This window comes from Ovis canadensis, chromosome 23 (assembly GCF_042477335.2).
Source record: "Ovis canadensis isolate MfBH-ARS-UI-01 breed Bighorn chromosome 23, ARS-UI_OviCan_v2, whole genome shotgun sequence".
Lineage (NCBI taxonomy): Eukaryota > Metazoa > Chordata > Mammalia > Artiodactyla > Bovidae > Ovis > Ovis canadensis.
The window spans coordinates 63461290-63488852 of record NC_091267.1 but is presented as its reverse complement, the minus strand read 5'-3'; the positions used below and the strand labels follow the sequence as shown (position 1 = coordinate 63488852).

At 46.6% G+C, this 27563-nt stretch overlaps 1 protein-coding gene across 50 annotated transcripts; it reads left to right on the top strand.

The window, feature by feature from the left end:
• Positions 1-9055: 9055 nt before the first annotated feature.
• Positions 9056-26494, top strand: MBD1 (methyl-CpG binding domain protein 1). Of its 50 annotated transcripts, none has more exons than XM_069568526.1 (17): positions 9056-9463; positions 10718-10851; positions 17269-17383; positions 17471-17637; positions 17719-17801; positions 17983-18023; positions 18395-18541; positions 18632-18760; positions 18940-19014; positions 19144-19263; positions 19347-19415; positions 19981-20145; positions 20486-20785; positions 20879-21016; positions 21357-21488; positions 21574-21635; positions 26231-26494. In XM_069568526.1, the coding sequence occupies exons 2-17, from the start codon at positions 10742-10744 to the stop codon at positions 26301-26303; spliced, it is 1926 nt and encodes a 641-aa protein (XP_069424627.1). In that variant the 5' UTR covers positions 9056-9463; positions 10718-10741; the 3' UTR covers positions 26304-26494. The 50 variants fall into 50 exon arrangements, with proteins under 50 accessions (XP_069424627.1, XP_069424634.1, XP_069424625.1 ...); XM_069568533.1 differs by having other exon boundaries at positions 19978-20145; positions 20924-21016; XM_069568524.1 differs by having other exon boundaries at positions 19978-20145.
• Positions 26495-27563: the final 1069 nt, after the last annotated feature.

The window sequence follows — 27563 nt, the reverse complement described above, 5'->3', positions numbered from 1 at the left end:
ACAGCTGCGGTCACCATCTGCAGTGATTTTGGAGCCCCCCGCCCCAATAAAGTCTGTCGCTGTTTCCACTGTCTCCCCATCTATTTGCCATGAAGTGATGGGACCAGATGCCATGATCTTCGTTTTCTGGATGTTGAGCTTTAGGCCAACTTTTTCGCTCTCCTCTTTCACTTTCATCAAGAGGCTTTTTAGTTCCTCTTCACTTTCTGCCATAAGGGTGGTATCACCTGCATAACTGAGGTGATTGATATTTCTCCCGGCAATCTTGATTCCAGCTTGTGTTTCTTCCAGTCCAGTGTTTCTCATGGTGTACTCTGCATATAAGTTAAATAAGCAGGGTGACAATATACAGCCTTGACGTACTCCTTTTCCTATTTGGAAACAGTCTGTTGTTCCATGTCCAGTTCTAACTGTTGCTTCCTGACCTGCATACAGATTTCTCAAGAGGCAGGTGAGGTGGTCTGGTATTCCCATCTCTTTCAGAATTTTCCACAGTTTATTGTGATCCACACAGTCAAAGGCATAGGCATAGTCAATAAAGCAGAAATAGATGTTTTTCTGGAACTCTTGCTTTTTTGATGATCTAGCGGATGTTGGCAATTTGATCTCTGGTTCCTCTGCCTTTTCTAAAACTAGCTTGAACATCTGGAAGTTCATGGTTCACGTATTGCTGAAGCCTGGCTTGGAGAATTTTGAGCATTACTTTGTTAGCGTGTGAGATGAGTGCAATCATGCAGTAGATTGAGCATTCTTTGGCATTGCCTTTCTTTGGGACTGGAATGAAAACTGATCTTTTCCAGTGCTGTGGTCACTGCTGAGTTTTCCAAATTGTCTGGTATATTGAGCGCAGCACTTTCTCAGCATCATCTTTTAGGATCTGAAATAGCTCAGCTGGAATTCCATCACCTCCACTAGCTTTGTTCATAGTGATGCTTCCTAAGGCCCACTTAACTTCACATTCCAGGATGTCTGGCTCTAGGTGAGTGATCACACCATCATAATTATGTGGGTCATGAAGAGCTTTTTTTGTACTGTTCTTCTGTGTATTTTTGCCACCTCTTCTTAATATCTTCTGCTTCTGTCAGGTCCATACCATTTCTGTCCTTTATCAAGCCCATCTTTGCATGAAATGTTCCCTTGGTATCTCTAATTTTCTTGAAGAGATCTCTAGTCTTTCCCATTCTATTGTTTTCCTCTATTTCTTTGCACTGATCACTGAGGAAGGCTTTCTTATCTCTCCTTGCTATTCTTTGGAACTCTGTATTCAAATGTGTATATCTTTCCTTTTCTCCTTTGCTTTTCACTTCTCTTCTTTTTACAGCTATTTGTAAGGCCTCCTCAGATAGCCATTTTGCTTTTTTGCATTTCTTTTTCTTGTGGATGGTCTTGATCCCTGCCTCCTGTACAACATTATGAACTTCCATTCATTGTTCATCAGGCACTCTCTCTATCAGATCTAGTCCCTTAAATCTATTTCTCACTTCCACTGTATAATTGTTAGGGATGTGATTTAGGTCATACCTGAATGGTCTAGTGGTTTTCCCTACTTTCTTCACTCTAAGTCTGAATTTGGCAATAAGGAGTTCATGAGCTGAGTCACAGTCAGCTCCCAGTCTTGTTTTTGCTGACTGTATAGAGCTTCTCCATCGTTGGCTGCAAAGAATATAATCAATCTGATTTCGGTGTTGACCATCTGGTGATGTCCATGTGTAGAGTCTTCTCTTGTGTTGTTGGAAGAGGGTGTTTGCTACGACCAGTGCATTCTCTTGGCAGAACTCTGTTAGCCTTTGCCTTGCTTCATTCTGTACTCCAAGGCCAAACTTGCCTGTTACTCTAGATGTTTCTTGACTTACTACTTTGCCATTCCAGTCCCTTATAATACATGTATATTATATATACCTATATATAATATATATAATATGCTGTCTAGGTCTGTCATAACTTTTCTTCCAAGGAACAAGTCTCTTTTACTTTCATGGTTCAGTCACCATATGCAGTGATTTTGGAGCTCAAGAAAATAAAATCTGTCACTGTTTCTATTTTTCCCCCTTCTATTTGCCATGAAGTGATTGAACTGGATGCCATGAGCTTAGTTTTCTGAATGTTGCATTTTAAGCCAGCTTTTCCACGCTCCTCTTTCACCTTTGTCAAAAGGCTCTTTAGTTCTTCTTTGCGTTCTGCCGTAAGGGTTGTGTCACCTGCATATCTGAAGTTATTGATATTTCCCCTGGCAATCTTGATTCCAGCTTGTGCTTCATCCAGCCTGGCATTTCGCATGATGTACTCTGCATATAAGTTAAATAAGCAGGGTGACAATATACAGCTTTGATGTACTCCTTTCCCAATTTGGAACTTCCTTCCCAATTTGGGATTCCAATCTCCTGATTTGGAATTTCCCAGTCCATTGTTCCATGTATGGTTCTAACTGTTGCTTCTTGACCTGCTTATAGATTTCACAGGAGGCAGGTAAGGTGGTCTGGTATTCCATCTCTGTAGGAATTGTCCACAGTTTGTTGTGATCCACACATTCAAAGGCTTTCAGTTCAGTCGTTCAGTTTTGTCTGATTCTTTGTGACCCCATGGACTGCAGCACACCAGGCCTCCCTGTCTATCACCAACTCCTGGAGTTTACTCAGACTCATGTCCATCAAGTTGGTGATGCCATCCAACCATCTCACCTTCTATTGTCCCCTTCTCTTCATGCCTTCAATCTTTCCCAGAATCAGAGTCTTTTGAATGAGTCAGTTCTTCCCATCAGGTGGCCAAAGTATTGGAGTTTCATTTTCAACATCAGTCCTTTCAATGAATATTCAGGACTGATTTCCTTTAGCATGGACTAGTTCAATCTCCTTGCAATTCAAGGGACTTTCAAGAGTCTTCTCCAAAACCACAGTTGGAAAGCATCAATTCTTTGGTGCTCAGCTTTCTTTATAGTTCAACTCTCACATCCATACATGACTACCAGAAAAAAAAAAATAGCCTTGACTAGATGGACCTTTGCTGGCAAAGTATTGTCTCTGCCTTTTAATACGCTGTCTATGTTGGTCATAGCTTTTCTTCCAAGAAGCAAGTGTCTTTTAATTTCATGGCTACTGCCACCATCTGCAGTGATTTTGGAGGCTCCCCAAATAAAGTGTGTCACTGTTTCCATTGTTCCCCCATCTATTTGCCATGAAGTGATGGGACCAGATGCCATGATCTTCGTTTTCTGAATGCTGAGTTTTAAGCCAACTCTCCTCTTTCACTTTCATCAAGAGGCTCTTTAGTTCTTCTTCACTTTCTGCCATAAGGGTGGCGTCATCTGCATACCTGAGGCTATTGATATTTCTCCCAACTATCTTGATTCCAGCTTGTGCTTCATCCAGCCCAGCATTTCTCAGGATGTACTCTCCATATAAGCTAAATAAGCAGGGTGATAATATACAGCCTTGACATACTCCTTTCCTGATTTGGAACCAGTCTGTTGTTCCAAGTATGGTTCTAACTTGCTTTCTGACTGCACACAGATTTCTCAGAAGGCAGGTCAGGTGGTCTGGTATTTCCATCTCTTTAAGAATTTTCCAGTTTGTTTTGACCCACACAGAAAAAGGCTCTGGCATAGTCAATGGAGAAGAGTTCAGTTTAGTTCAGTCACTCAGTCGTGTCCAACTCTTTGTGACCCCATGAATCGCAGCATGCCAGGCCTCCCTGTCCATCACCATCTCCCGGAGTTCACTCAGACACACGTCCATCGAGTCCGTGATGCCATCCAGCCATCTCATCCTCAGTCGTCCCCTTCTCCTCCTGCCCCCAATCCCTCCCAGCATCAGAGTCTTTTCCAATGAGTCAACTCTTCGCATGAGGTGGCCAAGTACTGGTGTTTCAGCTTTAGCATCATTCCTTCCAAAGAAATCCCAGGGTTGATCTCCTTCAGAATGGACTGGTTGGATCTCCTTGCAGTCCAAGGGACTCTCAAGAGTCTTCTCCAACACCACAGTTCAAAAGCATCAATTCTTCAGCACTCAGCCTTCTTCACAGTCCAACTCTCACATCCATACGTGACCACTGGGAAAACCATAGCCTTGACTAGACGGACCTTAGTCGGCAAAGTAAGGTCTCTGCTTTTGAATATGCTATCTAGGTTGGTCATAACTTTTCTTCCAAGGAGTAAGTGTCTTTTAATTTCATGGCTGCAGTCACCATCTGCAGTGATTTTGGAGCCCCCCAAAATAAAGTCTGCCACTGTTTCCACTGTTTCCCCATCTATTCCCCATGACGTGATGGGACCGGATGCCATGATCTTCGTTTTCTGAATGTTGAGTTTTAAGCCAACTTTTTCGCTCTCCTCTTTCACTTTCATCAAGAGGTTTTTTAGCTCCTCTTCACTTTCTGCCATAAGGGTGGCGTCAAGTAGATGTTTTCCTGGAGTTCGCTCACTTTTTTGATGACCCAACGAATGCTGGCAATTTGATCTCTGGTTCCTCTGCCTTTTCTAAAACCAGCTTGAACATCTGGAAGTTCATGGTTCACATACTATTGAAGACTGGCTTGGAGAATTTTGAGCGTTAGTTACTAGCATGTGAGATGAGTGCAATTGTGTGGTAGTTTGAGCATTCTTTGGCATTGCCTTTCTTTGGGATTGGAATGAAAACTGACCTTTTCCAGTCCTGTGGCCACTGCTGAGTTTTCCAAATTGTCTGGTATATTGAGTGCAGCACTTTCACAACATCATCTTTTAGGATTTGAAATAGCTCAGTTGGAATCCATCAACTCCACTAGCTTTGTTCGTAGTGATGCTTCCTAAGCATCACTTGACTTCACATTCCAGGATGTCTGGCTCTAGGTGAGTGATCACACCATCATGATTATCTGGGTTGTGAAGATTTTTTTTTTTAATAGTTCTTCTGTGTATATGAGCTTCCCTTGTAGCTCACTCAGTAAAGAATCTGCCTGCAATGCAGGGGACCTGGGTTTGATTCCTGGGTTGGGAAGATTCCCTAAAGAAGGAAATAGCAACCAACTCCAGTATCTTTGCCTGGAAAATCTCATGGACAGGGAAGCCTGGTGGGCTGCAGTCCATGGGGTTGCAAAGAGTCAGGTACGACTGAGCAACTAACATTTACTTACTTACTCTGTGTATTCTTGCCACCTCTTCTTAATATCTTCTGCTCTGTTAGGTCCATACCATTTCTGTCCTTTATTGTGCCCATCTTTGCATGAAATTTTCCCTTGGTATCTCTAATTTTCTTGAGGAGATCTCTAGTGTTTCCCATTCTATTGTTTCCCTCTATTTCTTTGCATTCTTCACATAAGAAAGCTTTCTTATCTCTCCTTGCTATTCTTTGGAACTCTGTATTCAGATGGGTATATCTTTCCTTTTCTCTTTGCCTTTCGCTTCTCTTCTTTTCTCAGCTATTTGTAAGGCCTCCTCAGACAACCATTTTAACTTTTTTGCATTTCTTTTTCTTGTGGATTGTCTTGATCCCTGCCTCCTGTACAGTGTCATGAACCTCCATCCATAGTTCTTCAGGCATTCTGTCAGATCTAATCCCTTGATCTGTTTGTCACTTCCACTGTATAACTGTAAGGGATTTTATTTAGGTCATACCTGAATGGTCTAGTGGTTTTCCCTACTTTCTTCACTCTAAGTCTGAATTTGGCAATAAGGAGTTCATGAGCTGAGTCCAGTCAGCTCCCAGTCTTGTTTTTGCTGATTGTATAAAGCTTCTCTGTCTTTGGCTGCAAAGAATATAATCAATCTGATTTCGGTGTTGACCATCTGGTGATGTCTATGTGTAGAGTCTTCTTTTGTGTTGTTGAAAGAGGGCGTTTGCTATGACCAGTGCATTCTCTTGGCAAAATTGTGAGCATTTGCCCTACTTCATTCTGTACTCCAAGGCCAAACTTGCCTGTCACTCCAGGTATCTCTTGATTTCCTACTTTTTCATTCCAGTCCCCTATGATGAAAAGCGCATTTTTTTTTTTTTTTTTGGATTTACTTCTAGAAGGTCTTGTCAGTCTTCATAGAACCCTTCAACTTCAGCTTCTTAAGCATTACCGGTTGGGGCATAGACTTGGATTAGTGTGATATTGAATGGTTTGCCTTGGAAATGAACAGAGATCATTCTTTCATTTTTGAGATTGCAGCCAAGTATTGCATTTCAGACTCTTTTGTTGACTATGAGGGCTACTCCATTTCTTCTAAGGGTTTCTTGCCCACAGTAGAAGATATAATGATCTGAGTTAAATTCATCCTTCCAGTCCATTTTAGTTCACTGATTCCTAAAATGTCAATGTTCATTCTTGCCATCTCCTGTTTGACCACTTCCAATTTACCTTGATTCATGGGCCTAACATTCCAGGTTCTTATGCAATATTGTTCTTTACAGCATCACATTTTACTTCCATCACCAGTCACATCCACAACTTGGTGTTGTTTTTGCTTTGCCTCCATCTCTTCATTCTTTCCAGAGTTATTTCTCCACTGATCTCTAGTAGCATATTGGGCACCGACCAACCTGGGGAGTTCATAGTTCAGTGTCTTATATTTTGCCTTTTCATACTGTTCATGGGGTTGTCAAGGCAAGAATGCTAAAGTGGACCACAGTTTGTCAGAACTCTTCACCATGACCTGTCTGTCATGGTTGGCCCTACATGTTATGGCTCATAGTTTCATTGAGTTAGACAAAGCTGTGGTCCATGTGATCAGTTTGATTAGTTTTCTGTGATTGTGGGTTTCATTCTATCTATCCTCTGATGGATAAGATAACGGGCTTATGGAAGCTTCCTGATGGGAGAGACTGACTGATGGGGAAATTAGGTCTTGTTCTGATGGGCAGGGCCATGCTCAATAAATTTTTAATCCAAATCTGTTAATGGGCGGGGCTGTGTTCCCTTCTTGTTGTTTAACCTGAGGCCCAACTATGGTGGAGTTCATGAAGATAATGGCAACCTCCTTCAAAAGCTCCGGTGCAGGCACTGCCATATTCAGTGTCCCCGACTCTGTAGCAGGCCACCCACACCTCCTCCGGAGACTCCTGGACACTCCTGGGCAAGTCTGAGTCAGTCTTTTGTGGGGTCACTGCTCCTTTCTCCTGGGTCCTGGTGCACACAAGCTTTTGTTTGTGCCAAGAGTCTGTTTCCCCAGTCCTATGTACATTCTGGTGACTCTATGGTGCAGTTAATGGCAACCTCCTCCAATAGGGCTTATGCTATATCCAGGTCTGCTGCACCTAGAGCCCCTGCAGCAGGCCACTGCTGACCCGTACCTCTGGAGGAGACACTCAAACACTCAAAGACAGGTCTGGCTCAGTTTCTGTGGGGCACAAGGTTTTCTTGAGCCCTTGCAATGCCTCTGGAAGGTAATTTTCTTGAAGAGATCTCTAGTCTTTCCCATTCTATTGTTTTCTTCTATTTCTTTGCATTGTTCACTTAGGAAGTCTTCCTCATCTCTCCTTGCTATTCTTTGGAACTCTGTATTCAGATGGCTATATTTTTCCTTTTCTTCTTTGTCTTTTGCTTCTCTTCTTTTCTCAGCTATTTATAAGGCCTCCTCAGATAACCATTTTGCCTTTTTACATTTTTTCTTCTGGAGGATGGTTTTGATCACAGCCTCCTGTACAATGTTACAATCCTCTGTGCATAGCTCTTCAGGCGCTGTATCAGATCAAATTTCTTGAATCTATTTGTCACTCCTGGTGTATAATCATAAGCGATTTGATTTAGGTCATACCTGAATGGTGTAGCAGTTTTCCCTAGTTTTTCAATTCACGTCTGAATTTTGCAATAGGGAGTTCATGATCTGAACCACAGTCAGCTCCCAGTCTTCTTTTTACTGACTGTATAGAGCTTCTCCATCTTTAGCTGCAAAGAATACACTCAATCTGATTTCAGTATGGACCATCTGGTGATGTCCAGGTGTAGCATCTTCTTTTGAAGACAGGTTTTAGGAACACTTATGAGATAAAGAGGCAGGGAGGTCTCATCATGGCCAAAGGTGACTGGAAGTAAGGAAAGCGAGGTAATTAGAGTGGTGTAGTCAAGCTTAATGGCTCTTCATAGGAGACCTGTTCATAAGATGGCAGTGTTAGCATGTTCTGAGGATGGAGTTTTTCACCCTTTGTTATTAAAACATCATCCATCTGACGCTCATGCAGGCCCAGTTGGATAGTCGGTAGTCTCAAGTGGTCTGAACTGGCCAAGAACCGGCTCCATGTTACTGAAAAACAATTTAACCAACTGTTACTACAGTGATCCAAATGTCAGAGGTATTACATATAAATAAGCTAGTGGAAGTTTAGTTAAAAATAAACTAAAAGCAAGCAACTGAAAGTAAGCATGGCAGGTTAGGTTTAGCGGGTCTTCTCAGGTTAGCTCTTGGTTTCATTACTAACCAAGAAACACATCATGCCAACGGGAAGCAGATTTTTGTTTTTTCCCCCTCCCCCAGGGGTCTCATAACTTTTATTCCTCAAAAATCATTAACCGTCTGCATCAGCAAAAGGCATTCTTCCAATCTTCCTATCAGATGAAGGCAAGGGTAAAAGTTGATACTGAGCTTCCCTGGCAGGACGCATTCTTTCTGAGTAGGCTAAAGCTCAATCATGCAGAAAAGGGAAGAGGCAGAATTGTGTGTCTTAGTCCTACGATGGAGCTGAAAAACACGGAGTCAGCGTGGTCCAGCTACACGATATCTCTTCTGAACTTTAACGTAAAATGTGTCACTGTGATATATATATATCCTTCGATTCAAAAATGTATGTAACTGTGTCTTCCAATGAAAACAAGTGGAACAATCCGTAGAGTTTTTCGAAACAGTCTTTAGGTTTAGAGCCCTCAGGTTGGAACAAATAAAATTTCCTATTTCTCCTTTAGACCGACTACTGCTTCATTTTTCCTTGACAGGAGGAAGGATAGAGCACATGTGCAAACAAGGTTAAAAAGTGGGCAAAGGGCTTACAGACCCAGCCTTTTCCACCCCTCCCTCTTAGTTACCTCTTGTGGGGACCGCCACTAACAGACTAAATCCAATCCCAATCCTCCTCCTCCCCTCAGGTTGGGATGGGAAAGCACACGTGACCACAAGCTGGGCGGAGGAGCTCAAGCGGGGTGCGCAAGCTCTGCGGCTTTCTAAAGAGGCGCGAGCCTCTTAGGACGTCAGTGCGCAAGCGCAGCAGGCCGCGTCTAATGGGGCGCGCTTCGCCGCCGGACTCAACACGCAGCCGTGGAGCTTTCCTGCTCACGACCCACGCTCCGGGGTATTAGGGCGCAGGCGTCCCGCCAGGGGGCGGAACCCGAGAGAGGGACAGCGGATTTCCGGTTCCTGGAGCAACGAACGGCCGAGGCGACGACAGCTACAGCTTCAGAGGAAGCGGCTGCGGAGGAGGAAGGCGAGGAGCCGGAGAAGGCGGGAGCCACTGGCGGGATTCTCGCCATGGGTCCACGGACCTAGAACGGTGGAAGGTTCCGGCCGGGAGCCGAGCTGGTGAGACGGTCAAGGGGGGTAGAAATGGAGACCGCTCAGGCGGAGAATGGGGAAGGGTTGAGGCTCAGAACGCTGACGGAGAGCAATGAAGGGCCCTCGGGCCTATGAGTGGGAGGAATGGCGGCCTCGGAATATTGAAGGGAGTCTTGGGAAGATTTAGGCGGAGGACAGGGAGGACTAGGGGCCCCGAAGGCTGACAGGTGGAAGTGTCGGGCTCTTGGACAAGGACCCAGAGGCATGGGGAGGATCCGAACGCTGAGGGGAGATATCGGGGCCTCTCGGGTTGAGGAGAGAGAAATGGGGGTCCAGGATGCTAAAGGGAAAAAATGAGCGGCCCTCGGGCTAACGACTGGGAGAAATGAGGAGTTGGAATGCTGAAAGGGAGGGACGGGGGTCTCGTATGGAGGACGATAAGAAATAGGGGACAGAACGCCAACAGTTAGGGATGGCTTGGTCTTGGACCAAGAGGAGAGGAATGGGGTGGGGGGTTCAGATGCTAAAGGGAGAAATCAGAGTGTCTCAAGCTGATGAGAGTAACAGAGGGTGAGGACTCCAAAGGAAACTTGTTAACTGCAGAAGAGGAAAACAGGGAGGGTTCGGAGACTTGGGAAGCAGTTGGGACTCAAAACACTGACAGAGAGAAAGTGAGATGGGGAGGCGTTAGGAGAGGGGACCGAGGGAATGAGGGGCTGTTCAGGTCAAGGATGCAGGGGAGCTGGGTATTCTTGGGCAGAGGACAGGGAAATGGAGGCAGTACTACTGAGGTAGAAGGATAAGAGGACAGCAGACAGGAAAGGAATGGGAGGGTTAAAAGACTAACAGAAATTAGTGACTCTTGGGTCAAGGAAGGGAATGAATGGGAGGTTAGGATACTGAGCTAGCCAAGTCCTGTGGAGGCCTTTCGCACTAGAGATGGGAGGAATGCGGTCTCTCTGGCTGAGGCTAGGGAGGTACTGGGGATTAGGACGGTGAGAGTGAGGAATGCGTTGAGGATGGGGACCCTTGGGTTGAGGCTGGGGCTGCCAGATCAAGAAACGGGGGGGGGGGGGGGGGGGAGGGGATGACAAGCTCCTGGGCCCAGGACAGGGACGAATGAAGTGGGAATGGGGCTTTACCCTTCCTTATGTTGGCCAGTTGCTTGTGGCAGGTCCTAGTCTTAAACAAGCATGAATAGAAACAGGTTTGTGTGGCCTGGGGCATAACATGTCCCGTTCTAAAGCCTCAGTTTTTCCCACTGCCCCTTCTGTGTTGCAGGCGGCTACTTCTTCCGTGGTCCCCATGGCTGAGGACTGGCTGGACTGCCCAGCTCTGGGCCCTGGCTGGAAGCGCCGTGAGGTTTTTCGCAAGTCAGGTGCCACCTGTGGACGCTCAGACACCTACTACCAGAGGTACTGGGTGGGTTGTGGACAAAGGGGTTAGGGCTGAACCTGGTTAGGCAGGGTGAAATCAGGGGTGTGTGATTAGATTTATGGGTATGCATGTACAGTTGATCCTTATTATCTGAAAGGTTCTATATTTGAAGATTTGGTTATTCACTAAGATTTGTTGTTTGTACCCCAGAAGTCATACTCAACTGTGTTTTCATGATCATTTGTGGATATGCACAGAGCAGCAAAAGATAGGTCACCTGATGCCTGTGTTCCCAGCTAAGATTCAATGAAGATTTCTTATATTAGCTCTCAAGCTGTAAACAAGTATCCTTATTGAGGGATACTTAGTGTTCTGTTTTTTTTGCACTTTTTAGTGGTGATTTTGCTCTGTAGAGTTGCCCCTGAGTGTAGTGTTGAAGTGCTGTCAGTGATCTAAGTGCAGGAAGTCTGTTTTGTGCTATATGGAGAAAATGCATGTTAAATAAGCTTTATTCAGGCATGAGTCGCAGTGCTGTTGGCTGTGAGTTCAATGTTAATGAATCAGAAAGGCAGTATATCTAGGAAAAAAAGAGGAAATTAGCCAATTAGTATGTAAGGCTGCTCTAGGAAATGCTAAAGTAACATCTGTAGTACATGATGAAGCTAAGGAAAAGGTGAAAAAGTGGCTAAATCTGTGGATGCATGAGATGGTGACCAGGGTTTCGTGGACAGTGTGGTGAAGCGAAAAGCAAAGGACAACTGCTGTCATGTTCCCAGGGTTACGGAAACAGTAAGCCTGTTTCAGCTGGTCCTGGCTAGCTCACATGTTTCCAAAGGTGATACTTTGTGAAAAGTGTTAAATTTGCAAGTGAGGCAGGTTCTGAAGATAAAAGAGTCCATGGAAGAATTTTTAAAAACACCTGATAGGTGCTATACAGGAAAAGGGTTATGAGGAAGAGTAGGTTTTCAGTGCCGATGAGGCTGGCTTGGTTTACAAGGACATTGACAAAGGAACCTGTATAACACAGATGGCTTCCAAAACTGCTATTGTTAAATCATTCAAAGACCATGTAGCTAATTATTTGTAAGAGGACTATATTAAATGAGGTGTCTTTAAACAGAAATACACATAAAACAAGGTAATATACTGATTGGTTGACAAAAATGTGACCAGAGGCTTACAGGAACCTAACCTGTAGTTCCCCTAGGAGCAGTGATTCTGTACTCACTAATTCAGTGTTCAAAGTGACTTTATAGAACCGAATTACTGTGAATAATGAGAACTGACTATAAACACATGAAAATATGTGTTTATAAAAAAGTTACATTTAAGGATTTGAGGTCTTTTAAAATATGTTAGTCATGTAGTTATTAAATTTTCTAAACTTTTGTGTGTAAGTTGTTCTTTGCTTAGAGAAATGTAGTAAAATTGTAACTAGAATTACATTTATTTATATGCTTATAAATAAGCATTTTTATGTCTACATTGTACATTTATTCATGTACTTACAGTTTTTATAAAACTTTCAAAATGAGTGCAGTGATTGAGAATAGAAGAGGCCAGAGGTTTTACCCAAATTAGGGCACGATAACAAGTGAGTGTGTTTCAGTTTTGAAGGTGCCAGTAGGAGATATGGGACCCCTAGGTCAGAGGTGACTGACAGTTCATTCCTCACTGCATCAGCAGTATCCTTACGTCATCATTCTTGTGTCAGTTCCCCAAATGCCAATTCCCACAGGGTGGCGTGAAGAGGGCTACTTAATTAGCATCTGCACATGCAGTCTTGTAGGAAAGGAACTCTGAGCTTAAGGAATCCAATCTTTAATAATGTTAGGACAGTAAGGATGCCTTCCTTGCTCTGGAAGAACACCCTATCTCTTATCTTCCAAGGCTGATGCTGTACACACATCCTTGAAAAGATAACTCCTTGCAAAGGGTAGTCAATGCCTCTCTTGCAAGACATGCAAAAATGTGAGTGACCTGTGGAGTGTTGTCTCCCAACATCAGTGACTTATGCTTTGTTTTGTATGTAGTTGCATTTATTTGTTTACACCTGTATTTGTATGTATATTGTTGTACACATACACTTGACCCTTGAACCATGTAGGGATTAGGGGAGCCAATCCCCTGTGCAGTCAAAAATACACATATAACTTTTGACTCCTTAAAAGCTTAACTACTAATAGCCTACTGTTGACTGGAAGCCTTATCAATAACAAATCATTGGCTAACACATACTTTGTATGGTGTATGTATTACATACTGTATTCTTGTGGGAAAATAAGCTAGAGAAGAGATTAAAGAAAATCATGTGGGAGTTCCTTGGTTGCCTAGTGGTTAGGATTCCAGGCTTTCACTGCCATGGCCCAGGTTCAGTCCTTGTTTGGGGAACTGAGATCCCATAGACTGAGTGGTACAGCCCAAAAAGGAGAAAATCATAAGGAAGAAAAAGTTCATTCACAGCACTGTACTGTATTTAGCAATACATTAAATTTACATCATCTGTTTACAGGATAAGTTGTCTGACTGTCAAGTGCCTACATTAATATTATCTTATATGACACAAGATCTTATACATATTACTAATACCAGATATCAAAAATGAAAACAATATGAAAAATTTATGTTTATTTACAGGTATAACAATTCATGCATTGATAACTGAGAAGGAGCAATATGATTGCTTTCTGGTAGCCTAGGCTGTACACTAATGAATAAATTGTTAAAAGTTTATATGGCATACAGTATTATAATCATGTTTATGATACAGTGTTGTTACATTGGTGCATTTTTGGTTTTTTTCAAGCCACTTACCTGTGATGATAGGCACAGGGAGCAAGGCACACTGTATGGTAATGTAATTCTTTGACAGCATAGTTATAAAACAGTAAGAAAATTAACACGTTATTAATTTTATGTTAAATACCATTCACTTATAAATACCTGAATAAAGATAGGCTATCCATTTTGAGTCTTGCATAGATGAATACTTGGGCCATGATGATGATGGTGACACAGAAATGTCTCATACAGTTCTTCTTTTGTTTTGGTTGCGCTAGGTCTTGGTTGCTGCTCGGGGGCTTTTTCTAGTTGTGGCAAGTGAGGGCTGCTCTTTGTTGCTGGCATGGACTTCTCATTGTGGTGGCTTCTCATGTTGCAGAGCACAGGCTGTATGTGCCTGGGCTTCAGTAGTTGCAACACACGGGCTTAGTTGCCCCACGGCATGTGGAATTTTCCTGGACAAGGAATCAAAACCCATGTCCCCTGCATTGGCAGGCAGGTTCTTAACCACTGGACTACTAGGGAAATTCTCATACAGTTGTTGCCTTAAAATTGTTAGATTTTCACACAAAGACACTCACCCACAAATGTGTAAGTATTAACAGTATTAACTGTACAGCCTGGTTAAATATTTACTATTTATTAAGTGGAAGTGGATCATCACAAAGGTTTTCATCTTTGTCATCTTCATGTTGAGTAGGCTAAGGAGGAAGAGAAAGGGGGTTTCGTCTTACTGAGGAGGGGTGGCAGAGGCAAAAGGAGGAGGTGGGGGGAGGCAGGAGAGGCAGAAACACTTGGTGTAACTTTATAGAAATGCACTGTAATTTCTCTCCGACTTTTTTGCTTTTTCAATTCTCCAAAAATGTTTCTACGTTGTCTCAATCTTTCTTCCTGTGTTCGCTTTAATTTTAGTGCCCATGTTATATAAAATAAAAAGTGGTCTTGAATATCAGAACCCTTCTGCTGGATTGTCTAATAACAGTTTTTTTCTGGTACTCTTCCTTCATCTTCTTCATTATCTGGTACTAGTTCAGCAGCAGTCATCTCCATCAAGTTGTCTTATGTTAATTCCTCTGATGTGGTGTCTATTAGCTTGGGTCCAAGATCGATGTCTTAAAACTCTTCATTCCCTCCCGGACTTTTTGCCATATCCACAATCTCTTTCATGATTTCCTTGATTGACTTGGCTGTAAATTCTGGGAAGTCATGCACAACATCTAGACACAGATTTCTCTAGCAGGAAGTTATTGTTTTGTACTTGATGACTTTCACACTCTTTTCTATAACGAAGATGGCATCTTCAGTGGCATCCAGACTTTTAGGATGTTTTGTCTATGAAGATTCTCTTCGATAGTGTTGTCAGTTCTTTTCATAGAATTCTGCGAGTAAGGAGCCATAAAGGTCCTTTATGACCCTCTGATCTAGAGGCTGAATTAGAGACATTGTGTTTGGTGGCAAACAAACCACTTCGACACCTTTGCTGTTGAATTCATGGGGTTCTGGGTGGGCAGGGCATTGCCCAGTATCAAAAGAACTTTAAAAGCTGCCCCTTAACTGGTGAGGTACTTCCTGACTTCCTAACAGAGCATCAATGGAACCATTAAAAAAAAAATGGTTCTCACTATCAAGACCTTCTTGTACAACCAAAAGACTGGCAGCTGGTGTTTATCTTTTCCCTTCAAGGCTTGAGGGTTAGCAGCTTTATTAATAAGGCCAGTCCTGATCATAAACCTGACTGCATTTCCACAAAACTATAGAGTTAGTTTATCCCTTCCTGCCTTAAATCCTGGTGCTCTCTTTTCTTTCTTACTAATAAATGTCCTTTGCGCCTTTTTTTTTTTTACTTTTCAGAATAGGGTACTTTCATCTCCATTAAAAATTTGTTCAGGCAGAGAGCCTTTCTCCTCAGTGATTTTCTTAGTGGCGTTTGGGAACTTGTCTGCTGCTTCCTGGTTGGCAGAAGCCTCTTTTTCTGTTATCTTGGTGTTTGTAAAGCCAAACCATCCTTTGCTGGCATTGAATTCCCCAGCTTTAGAGCCTTCACCTTGCTTTTGCTTTAAGTTGTCATATAATGACTTTTTCTCAAAACTTGTTGTAATTTATAGGTATGACTTTCTTATAGCCATCATGCATCCACATAAAAGCTACATTTTCAGTACAAGATAAAATGTATTTTGCAAACAGTACAAGGTTTTCGAGCTGCTGGCATAGTTGCAGCGACAGTTTCTGAATTTTCTTTGTTTTCCTTCCTTCCCTTTTTTTTTTTTTTTTTTAAATAATAGTCCTTACAGTGGATGGCTTCCCTGGTGGCTCAGATGGTAAAGAACCCGCCTGCCATGCAGGAGACCCAGGTTCCATCCCTGGGTCAGGAAGATCCCCTGGAGAAGGAAATGGCAACCCACTCCAGTATTCTTGCCTGAAGAATTCCATGGACAGGAGAGCCTTGTAGGCTGTAGTCCATGGGGTTGCAAAGAGTCAGACACGACTGAGCAACTGACACTTTCACTTTCACTTTATACTGGATTCATTAATCTTGAATTGGTGGGCACCCACAGCTGCAGACCTCAATCTATGGTACATGTCAAGCTATTCAGCTTTTTCCTGTAATGTTATGACTTTTCTCTGCTTCTTGGGAGCACTTCCAGTATCACAAGTGACACTTTGTTACGGATCCCAAGGTGTTATTAAAAGCTTACAGTATTGCACTAAATACAGTGAAAATGACATGGGAAAAACTACTGCAAGCGGTCACTTTCTGCTGTGATGCTCAATTTTATGGAGAAACAAACTGCTCACAGAGATGATTAGCCTTCCATGGCATTTAAAGTAAATACTTCAACGCCTGAGTTTGCTGCAGCAGCAACAGGAGGTGGCTGTGAGATGACTATAGTAGTATGATACGTGCTACAGTTGATTTTGTGCAGTTATGATGTAATATTGCATCTTTATTTTTGTTTACATTTCTCTTGACTGCAAATGGTACCACATATGATCTTAAGTATTTGTGTACATGTTTTGGTAAATTTTAACTTTTTATACTAGACTTCATGTATATATCTTATGGTGGTAAATGCTAAAATAGATTAGTATCTACATATATTTTATGCATTCATGGCCCACCTTTTTCTTAATTTTTTCAATATCTCTAGGCTACATGATTCATCAAATTGTTTTAAGTAGTCACAAATCTCCAAAAACTTTTTCAGTAAATTTATTGAAAAAAAATTCATGTGTAAGTGGACCTATGCAGTTTATACATGTGTTGTTCAAGAGCCAGGTATATTTAAAACATGTTTTTTTCTTGTATATATTTTGTTTGTGTACATAGTATGTAATGTTAATATATGTATGTTATTTAATTAATTGGTGTTGCTACTTGTATTTCCTTTCACTTGAATGCCGGTAGTAGCACACATTATAAATCTGTGCATATCCATTTACATTTATCTTATTTATTAATCTTTGTCTACATGCTGGCATTTATACACCTTTTATATTCCAGCTGTTTGGAGTTATTTGGGATAGTTTCTTGGTTGGGGTTCATAGGTTGGTCCCAGGCTGCTTCCTGTATCCCACCAGCTCTACAGGCCTCTTCAGCAGCCCTGTGGGAGGGTTGTGTGGGTGGAGTGGCAGTAGCTCCAGCTAGGTACCAACCTGTCCTGGCCCATCCCCAGCCCCACAGGAGACAGGATCCGAAGCAAAGTTGAGCTGACCCGATACCTGGGCCCTGCATGTGATCTCACCCTCTTCGACTTCAAACAAGGCGTCCTCTGCTATCCATCCTCCAAGGTACTGTACAGTCTGGAATACTCAGGTGTGGGTGCTGAACCTCCTGACACCCGCCCACTGGTCTCCTGCCCTTGCTCTTATCTCCAGGCCCACTCCTTGGCCATCACCAGCAGGAAGCGGAAGAAGCCTTCAAAGCCAGCCAAGGCTCGGAAGTGTCAGGTTGGACCTCAGAAGAGTGAAGTCAGGAAGGAGGCACCAAGGGATGATACCAAGGCTGACACTGACACAGTCCCAGCTTCACTTCCTGCCCCTGGGTGAGTGTTGAGCTAGAGCCAAGTCCGTGAGGGTTCTTTTTGGGGGTGCACTCGGCCCCACACCCATGTTTCCCATCCTAGGTGCTGTGAGAACTGTGGAATCAGCTTTTCAGGAGATGGCACCCGAAGGCAGCGGCTCAAGACTTTGTGCAAGGACTGCCGAGGTGAGGGGCCCCTGGGGCACTGGGAGGTAGAGCTGGAGCGGCCTCGGTGTCAGGCTGGCATACAGATATCTGGCTGGGGGCTGAATGGTAGATGACAGGGCAGAGGGAGTCATGAGGGCAGAGGGAGTCATGAGGTCAGATACCTGATGCTCCTTTAACATTTCTCTCTCCCTCCCTGCAGCACAGAGGATCGCTTTCAATCGGGAGCAGAGGATGTTTAAGGTAAGCACAGCCTACTTCCTCCTCACAAGTGTGCGGTGGGAGCAGGATGTGACGGGGGCTGGTCGGAGTCTGAAGGAACCGTGATGGATCCACTGGGTTGTCAGGGTCATTTTGTAGGGAGCTGGCTGCAGGCAGTCGACAGTAATGGAAGTTAATCAGTAGACACTGTGATAAGGGTCACAGGGGAGAGCCGACGTTGTTTACGGCCTCAGCGATGGTGGCTAATCACTAGTTACTAGAGGTGATGAGGCAGATGGGGGCCAGCAGACGTGGTGATGGGGGCCAATGTGGGGTCAGCAGACGCGTGAGGGGCAGTGCTCCTGGAGCCACTCCGCTTGGACCCGTGACCTTGCCCCACCCATTCCTGGCAGCGTGTGGGCTGCGGGGAGTGCACAGCCTGCCAGGTAAAGGAAGATTGTGGGGCCTGCTCCACCTGCCTCCTGCAGTTGCCCCATGATGTGGCCTCGGGGCTATTCTGCAAGTGTGAGCGAAGACGGTGCCTCCGCATTGTGGAAAGGGTGAGTCAGGCAGCTGGGGTGGGCCCCAGGCTCACCCATGCTCCTGGCCCTCAGCCCTGGCCCCACGCTTCACACCTCCGGCCCCCACAGAGCCGAGGGTGCGGAGTGTGCCGGGGCTGTCAGACCCGAGAGGACTGTGGCCGCTGTCGAGTCTGCCTTCGCCCTCCCCGCCCTGGGCTCCGGCGCCAGTGGAAGTGCGTCCAGCGGCGCTGCCTCCGGGTAAGTCAGCATGGAGGGGCCAGTGGGGGGTGCAGGTGCGGGGTGGGGCAGAGCTTACTCTGCTGTTGAAGCTGCTGCTGCTTCCTTCTTTCCAACCAGCCTTGCCCTCCTCATGTCTTCTTTTCTCCCCCTGCTCACACTCACCTCTCTGGCTTCACCTGCCTGCCCCTGTCTGCCAGCACCTTGCTCACCGTCTCCGTCGCCACCATCAGCGATGTCAACGACGCCCTCCCCTCGCTGTGGCTCCCCCTGCTGTGAGTGCCCCAGCCCTCACTCTGCCTGCCTGTCCCCCTTGCATGCTATCTGTACACCTGAGGGGAGGGCGGTGGTCTGTGTCTGCCTGGTGCCGCCAAGCCTAAACTTGCCTTCTGCCTTTCTCTCAGGGTAAACACGGCCGCCGTAGGGGAGGCTGCGACTCCAAGGTGGTGGCCCGGCGGCGTCCACCCCGAGCCCAGTCACCGCCTCCACCTCCCCCACCTCAGCCTCCAGAGTCTCCGGAGCTGGTGAGGCCCTGGTGGGCAGGGGGATGGCACAACCGTAACCTCACCGGCTACCTGCCCTGACCCCACCCCATTTGCCTCTGCAGCACCCCAGAGCCCTGGCCCCCTCGCCTCCTGCTGAATTCATCTATTACTGTGTAGACGAGGACGAGCTAGTGAGTGGCCTCACCCTACCTGAATAAGCCTAGACTCTCCCAGGGCGCTTGGTTAACCCAAAGAAGCAGATGCTGCAATGGGCCTCGTAGGGGAGTAGTAAAGTACAGTGATGGATACTAGTATGGGCTGAGCAGACAGTGGGGTAGGAACTAATATGGGACCCCCCAGGTGAAGTGACAGGACCTGGTGTCAGATGAACCAACGCTCTGATGGGGCTCGCAGAGGAAAAGCTGGCACAGTGCCTGAAGTCTGCATAGGATGAGCGGGCGCAGCGCTGGGAACTAATGGAGCGTCTGCAAAATTCTGCTGGAGGCGGGGGTCAGAGACATTATCTTGGTAGCTTGTGGGGGACCAGCAGATAGAACAATGGATACCATGTTGAAGCAGCCACCGTCCTCATGGTATCAAGGGCCTTCCAGGACAGTGATGCCGCCTGGCGCTGGACTCGCAGACAGGAGGTGTGACTAGTGGGAGCCAGTTCCCTCCAGCGGGGCTGGTGGACGAGCAACAGGAGCAGCACTGTTACTATCCTAGTGACAGCCCTGCACCCCCTGTTCCCAGCAGCCTTACACAAACCGTCGGCAGAACCGCAAGTGTGGGGCCTGTGCAGCCTGCCTGAGGCGGACGGACTGTGGCCACTGTGACTTCTGCTGTGACAAGCCCAAGTTTGGGGGCAGCAACCAGAAGCGCCAGAAGTGTCGTTGGCGCCAGTGCCTGCAGTTTGCTATGGTGGGTGTGGCAGGAAGGGGCTGGTGGGTGGGAGGAATAGTGCCAGTCTCCCCCTCATGCCCCCGCCACCCGATGCCTGGGAGGGGCAGGCCGGCCTGGTGGGTCCTGTAGCTTCAGAGTGGTGGGTGGGGCAGTGGGTTTGTCACCAATTAGCAGACATTGTGCTGGGATAAATGAGGAAACTGGGAGGTACTTCATTGCCAATAGGAGACTCACAGCCTGTGTGATGAGGGGCTTGTCCATAAGGAGATTCCGCGCTGGGACTAACAGGGTTGGGCGCGTCAATCGGGGCAGGGTAGTATTGTACCTGGTGGCCATAACACGCCACCTGTCCTCACAGAAGCGGCTTCTGCCAAGTGTCTGGGCAGGGTCCGAAGATGGGGCATCGCCGCCCCCAGCTCATCCTCATCGAAAGAGGCCTGGCTCTACTCGAAGGCCTCGTCTGGGTCAGACCCTGAAGCCTCCCTTGGCCACACCGGCAGCTCAACCAGACCGAGCCCAAACTCCAGTGAAGGAGGAAGCAGGCAGTGGCTTTGTGCTGCCCCCACCTGGCACTGACCTTGTGTTCTTACGGGAGGGCGCAGGCAGTCCCGTGCAGGTGCCTGGCCCAGCCCCGGCTTCCACAGAAACTCGGTTGCAGGTGAGGGTCCCGCCTTATCCTGCCCTTCCCAACCCCGCCCAGCCTCGTGCAGGGAAGCTGGGACCAAGTCTGCTGCCATCCTCCTTCACACAGGAGGCCCAGTGCCCTGGCCTGAGTTGGGTCGTGGCCTTACCCCAGGTGAAGCAAGAGAAGGCGGATGCCCAGGAAGACTGGACACCGGGCACAGCCATCCTGACTTCTCCTGTATTGCTGCCTGGCTGCCCCAGCAAGGTGGGGGTCAGTGATGGGTGGTCTGTGAGCAGAGTGATGGGGAGCCGTGACGGTGATTCTTTGAGCACAGTAATAGGCGTGCTGATGACAGCCTCTCACAGAATTATCCTGCCTGTCTGACAGGTGCCTCACCCTCCCCAGGCAACTAGTTTGGCCTGCTTTGCTGCCCAGTTAACAGGAAAATGGAAATCTGTGAGGAATGGGAAAGGTCTGTAGACAGATGGTTTTTCTGTGCTCAGGTGTGACGGAGTGTCAGCACAGGGACAGGTTGGTTGGTAGGGACACTTTCCCCAGGCCAGCCCTGCCCTTCTGACAGCTGCCCATTTCCCACCTCTCCCAGGCAGTAGACCCAGGCCTGCCATCAGTGAAGCAAGAGCCACCTGACCCTGAGGAGGAGAAGGACGACGACAAGGCTGACTCCACCTCTGACTTGGCCCCAGAGGAGGAGGCAGGAGGGGCTGGCACGCCCGTGGTCAGTGCTGGGGGACGCCCCACCCTGTCCTGACCCTGCTGTAGGCCCACCAGTCATGTTGACCCTGATGTTAATTCTTCCCCAGATCACGGAGATTTTCAGCCTGGGTGGAACCCGCCTCCGGGACACAGCAGTCTGGTTGCCAAGGTGTGCCCCGCACTGTGAGGGGTCGGGATGGCAGTGGGGGGTGGGGTTCTGGCCAGATGTGGCCCCTGAGTCGTGAGAGCAGCCAGCATTTTGGCATGGGGTAGTGGGAGGTAAACGCCCCATACAACTGGTCACCATCAGTGATGGAGTGTGTGCAGGACCTTAGAGATTTCTCGTGAGGTCTGGGCCAGGGCTCTCCTTGAGAAGGGTTACAGCAGGTGATGGTGGGAGAGGAGTTGGTGCCCTGTGATAAGATTGGAAAGAAAAGGGAAGATAAGGAAAGCTTTTCCCCTGTATTAAGAAAAGCCATAGGGGTCAGACTTATAAATTCTTATTCAGAGAATCATCATTTGGGGTCTTGAAGGCCTGTGGAGTTTCCAAGAGATGAATGAGTAGGCTGGTCAGTGGGGAGTGGTGAGGAGATCTGGTCCTGAGATGGCTTTGTGATTGGGGCCCACACACAACTGAAGTAACCTCAGTGGAAGGAATCAGGCTGTGTTTCTTGAGATTTTCTGGAGCCTGTTGAGGTCATTAACTGTTCCAGCTGCTGCACAGAACTGTCCCTACAGGTGTGGCAGTGGAAGGAAGGATAGGGAGGTGGGAGGACTGTAGGACTGGGCTGGTGGGAGGAGATCAGGGGAACGCTGCCTCCTGCAGGACCGCTGAGAGCCCTGACCAGAGCCCAGACAGGCAACGTAAACTGTTGACCTGACCCCTGGATTCCTTTGTTCTTGCAGACTAGTGTCTGCAGGCCAGAAACTGCTCCACCTGTACTTGGGCGAGTAGTGGGGTACTGATTGAGACCCTGCTGGGCACACAGTGGTGAATCAATGACCCTGGGAGGCTTATCTTTCAGGAGACATAGGATTCCTGCCTTCAGGGAGCTTATAATCCAAGTGGTGACGCCGTTTCCTCTACGCATGAGGTCATTACGTATTAACAGAAAAGTAATGATGGGCTATGTTGTCTGCAATGGAAGGTTGCAGAAGAGAGGGAAGGGATAATCAGGGGGAAATGGAAGAGTAGGAAATGGTTTTGTGATGCTTCATTTTGCACATAGGGAACCTCATTCAACATACAGACCTGCTCCCTCTTCTCTAGGTCCAAGGACCTTAAAAAACCTGGAGGTAGAAAACAGTAGACTGGAGGCTTCTACAGACTGTAGGACTCAAGGTGATATTTACAGACCGACTTTATCAGAGACAACACTGATCTGCTCAGAGGCTGGACCATAGATGGATTGCCAGGGCTTGTGTGGGAGTCAGTAGGAACTGGGAAAACCTACCAGCAAGCCAGAGGAGCAGGCCTGTTCAGTACTCTGAGCTTATAGAGGAAATAAGCAGAAAAGGAAGACAAAGAGTAGGAAGCTTGTGCATCTCCTCCAACCAGTGTAAACCCCAGGAGCCTGAGTGTCATAAGAAGTGTGGATATTAAAGATGGGGGAGCTGGGATGGGAGAGCTGACGTGATTAAAGCCACCTTCGGCCTAAACAAGCCATCATCATAAATAATTCTGAATGGATTTGGATGAGACCTGGTAGTGTCTCTAAACATTTCCTCAGGGAGACAGCAGTTCGGAATGTATTGGGAATGTAATGTGAATAAATGAGGAAAGGAACTGCTATTCGTTGAGTTCCTCCCATGGACCTGGTTTAATCCTCAAAAACATCTTTTTAGAACGGCTTGATTGTGCCCATTTTTGCAGAAGGGAAAACGAGATTCAGAGAAACTAAATAATCTGTCCAGTGTCGAACAGCTAGTATCAATAGAGCCTAGGATCAAGGTCAAGCCCAGGTTGTAAAAGCCTTGTTTTTAAGTTAAGCCACTAAACTGTTAACTGTAACCTATATTCAGTAGTGTGTGATAGTGTCATATTAACAAGTTTCCAGTGACGTTACAAAGCTGGATTCTTGTAAGCATAATAACAAACCCCTTACAAAGCTGCTGCCCCTGGGGTGGCATAGGAAACACCAAGACAGTGTGGATCGTGCCACCTTGTCAAAGCACGCCTGCCTCCTGAGACTGGGTTATTCCCAGGCCTTGGGTGCCACATAGGGTTCCTCAAACCCAAAAGGGCATCTTTCCCCACAGCTGATGCTTACCATCACTCCCTATCCTCAGCCAAAGCAGTCTTCAGAGTGAAAGCTCCTGGCCTGGCTCCTGTTTCCTCGCAGCTTGCCTCCCCTCTCCCTTGCTGACCTTTGTACTTGGTTTCTACTCTCATCCTGTCTTCTAGGAGTCTGAGCTCCTGCTTCAAGTCCCGCCTAAGGGCCAGGCTTGGCTCAGCCCTGCCTCACTTTCCAGTTCTTCATAAAGTGCCAAAAAGATTACATGTGTGATTCATTACTTAGCTTTACTGGGCTGGGACTGAGTGCCGGCCTCCTGAATTTTGTAGCCTATGTGCCTCCCTTGCTTACTGTAGTCCCAGCCTTGCAGCTTTAGATAATTCAGAGGTAGATTAAGCATTTCTCTAGTTTAACTCATTGTACAGCCCTCTGCCATCCTTTTCTGCTCCTTCCTTTGCCTTACCCTACTTATTTCGGCCAGAGTCAAGACTGGATAATTTTCTCATACTGTTTTGCTCCCTCCCAGGATCCAACCACCCAATTCTCATATTCTGGTGGTATTTTGACAGTGGTGCCCTAAATGAAATTTGAGAATAGCATTCTGACTCATGAGATAAGTCTGGTTACTGTGTGTGTCAAGATACAATCAGAAAAGCAGCACTACTAATATAAAGATTTCATATATGTGTGTATATGTATGTATAAATATGTATATTATCTTAAGGGATTTATTGTAGGTGATTTGATCTTATGCAATTGTGGGAGCTGGTTGAACAGTCTGTATAAGGCTGTTGTCTGCATCTAATGCTGGAGCTTGAAGTCTGCAGGGCAGGCAGTCGAGAAGGAAAGATGGATGTAAAATGTGGGAGACGGAGGACACACTGGCGCCCACGAGCACGAGCTGGAAACCACAAGGATGGCCTGAAAGCCATGTCAGCCTCTCACCACCTCCAACTTCGGTGATGTGGGTGTCCTGCAGAAGAAGCTGGTGCCCTTCATCACAGAGTTAAATATGCATCTGGTCCAGGAATTAGAAAAGCTGAAGGAAGATCCTGGGGAAGGTGGAGCAGCTGCAGGCCTGGCTGCAGGCCTGACTGTTGCCCCATACCAACGAGGTGAGCCAGCAGATAATGACGTGTGAACTGCAGCAGTGCCTGGTGCTCCTGCATCAACCTTCCGAGCGTGCTGCTGCTTCGCATCTGCCCTCCAGTTACCAGCAAAATCTCTCGTGGCCTGTCCTAACTGGAAGCATGCAGGGAAGGGGATACTGGGCAACGTAACCTAGTCAAGGTGACATGTTACAAAGCCACCGTGCATTGAATCAGCTCCTAAGGGTCTCACAATTCACCTGAGGATAACTTGGTAAAGCTGCGTTGCTGAAAATGCAAAGCTGAAGACCATGGATTTCATGGTGACCCCAGCAAGTATAGAAATTCTGTCAAGCCCATCCAGAAAAAAACTTGCTGTTCTGGGCTATTTTTGTGTCATTCGTTCAGGTATTGAGAACCTGATCCATGGTAGGCACTATACTTAATACTGAGATTCAGGAATGAAAAAGATATAGTCCATGCAGTTTTATTAAATACATCAATATGTATTTACAAAGGGTGAATGAATTTCCAACTTTATCGTGGAATTTAATGGTGAAAATACAGAATTGAGGAAACTGTTGGGAGGACAGCCCTTGCGTGACCTTGTTGGGGCACAATAGACATTGGAAATATAGTTTATTCTATTTTAAAATTATTTTTAAATGATTTTTATTGTCCCGTTTACTGATTTATATATACTTAGTGTTTTGAGGGGGAGTATCTTAATGGTGCTTAAGTGTTGATAGACTGCCTCTGAGAAACTGGTATAGAAAGTGGGTGGCAAGATCAAAGTCAAGTTCTATTCGAGGATCTTGGGTGAATCAGTTCTAGATCCCCGTGGAGGTTGAGACTTGGTTGTCACGCCAGGGCCGGTCCCGCCACCCTCCGAATACGCCCACCAGGGGGCGCTGGCGGCCTGACCCTGGTCCTACGGCCAGGGCTGGACAGACGGCGGCCCCTCAACTCCCTGTCCCTGGGGCGTGGCCTCCCCTGGGCCGAGGCGGTCCAGAATCAACGCAGAGGGAAGCCGACTCCCCTCTTCACGGTGGCTCCTCGGGGGAAACCGAAGCGGGATTAAATTACGGGACACGCCCGGGGTGAGGACGTAGCGCGAAGAGCTGAGGACCGGCGCCGGGACGTTGCACGGCCGCCGGGTGTCGCCGAGAGTCCGCTTCCCATGTCGCTGAAAATTCACGTTGACGGGACCCTCCAGGCTGTGGACCTCGGAGGTTCCCAACGGGCGCCCGAGAATCTGGCGGTTACCAAGCCCCGCCCCTAGGCCGAGGGCGTCACCGCCCTTCTGAGGGTGTGGTGTCACCAGACCAGACCAGCCAGCGGGCCAGGCAACCGTGGGAATCGAAGATCCAGCATCTAGCCCTCAGGACCCGGTCCAGGGAGCGGAGACGATCGTCTAATTTCTTTTCTTTCTTTTGTTTCAGGCTACGTAAACTCTTAACAGTAAATGAAAATGAGTATTTTACCGAACTGCAATTAAAAGAAGAAGCATTATAGGAGATAAAAGGCAAAATGAGAATTATTAAATTTCAAAAGAGAAGAGACGTTATTTTGTGGCTGAAAAGCTGGAGGAACAATTCAGGAAATGGAGCCCAAACCTAGAAACATGCCGCATGCAAAATCCGAAGTGGGCGGATTATAAATGATTAGGGAATGCTGATTTATAGTAAATTGCGGTCTTAAATTGGGATACGCAGTACTAGTTGTGCTTTTATTACATGTCAGTGACCTACTAGGTGCTGATTTTTTCCTGTTAAAGCTCTATGTTCATCCCCGTTGCAGAAAGAGTACCAAAGTGTCATTTGACTTTTTAGGTATTACCTACTACTATTTGTGGCTCAGCTGGTAAAGATTTCGTCTGCAATGCGGAAAACCTGGGTTCGATCCGTGGGTTGGGAAGATCCCCTGGGGAAGGGAGAGGCTACCCACTTTAGTATTCTGGCCTGGAGAATTCCATGAACTCATAGTTCATGGGGTCGCAAAGAGTCGGACAAGATTTGGACTTTGGCTCACTCACCACTTTGCTCTTGAGCGGAAGTTCAGCTGTAGTCTCCACCTGTGTTGAGGGCCCCTTTTAGGTTGCCTCACCTGTGTTCTTTTTTTTTTTCCTGCCTGGGATCCGGAATGCCAGAGCCTGGTCACCGAAATTCTGATCCACATCCTGGCCCCGGTCTTTATTGTGCCCAGTCAGGTCGTGCCGCTGCGCCCCCATCCTAGGGTTCCTCAAGTGTAAGCCCTGGTTTCCTGGTTTTATTAACAAATTTGTCACTACTGGTTGGGTTAACTGACAAACCAGTTAGGTGCTCTCAGCTTATTTTAGCTGTAGGGTGAGGATAACCCGCTGCTCCATCAGTCAGGTATTTGTGAGACTGAAAGGCTTTATGTGTGAAAATACCTTACAAATTCCTGTAAATAACTACACGGATAAGGTGGTCCAGTGATGATTTGCCCTGAAGGTTAACTTAGAGATGCCTCAAAATTTGACCATCATACAAAGTGTCAGCTAACTTTTCTCATGCTTTTGGACATTACAGGATATAAATAGCAAAGTCAGTTGGAATGTAATTAGATCTTCGACTTCTTCGGGTTAAGGAGGCTTTTTTTTTTTTTTTTTTTCTTGGCTATATGATGAATCCTAGAAAGAGAGCGAGGTCGGCGGGAGGCCTGGTCAAGGGCGGGGTGAGGACTGCGCAGACTCAGCTCTTCCACTCCAAGAGGAAGTTGCGAGTGCCCGCGTCTGTGGTCACCATGGTAACG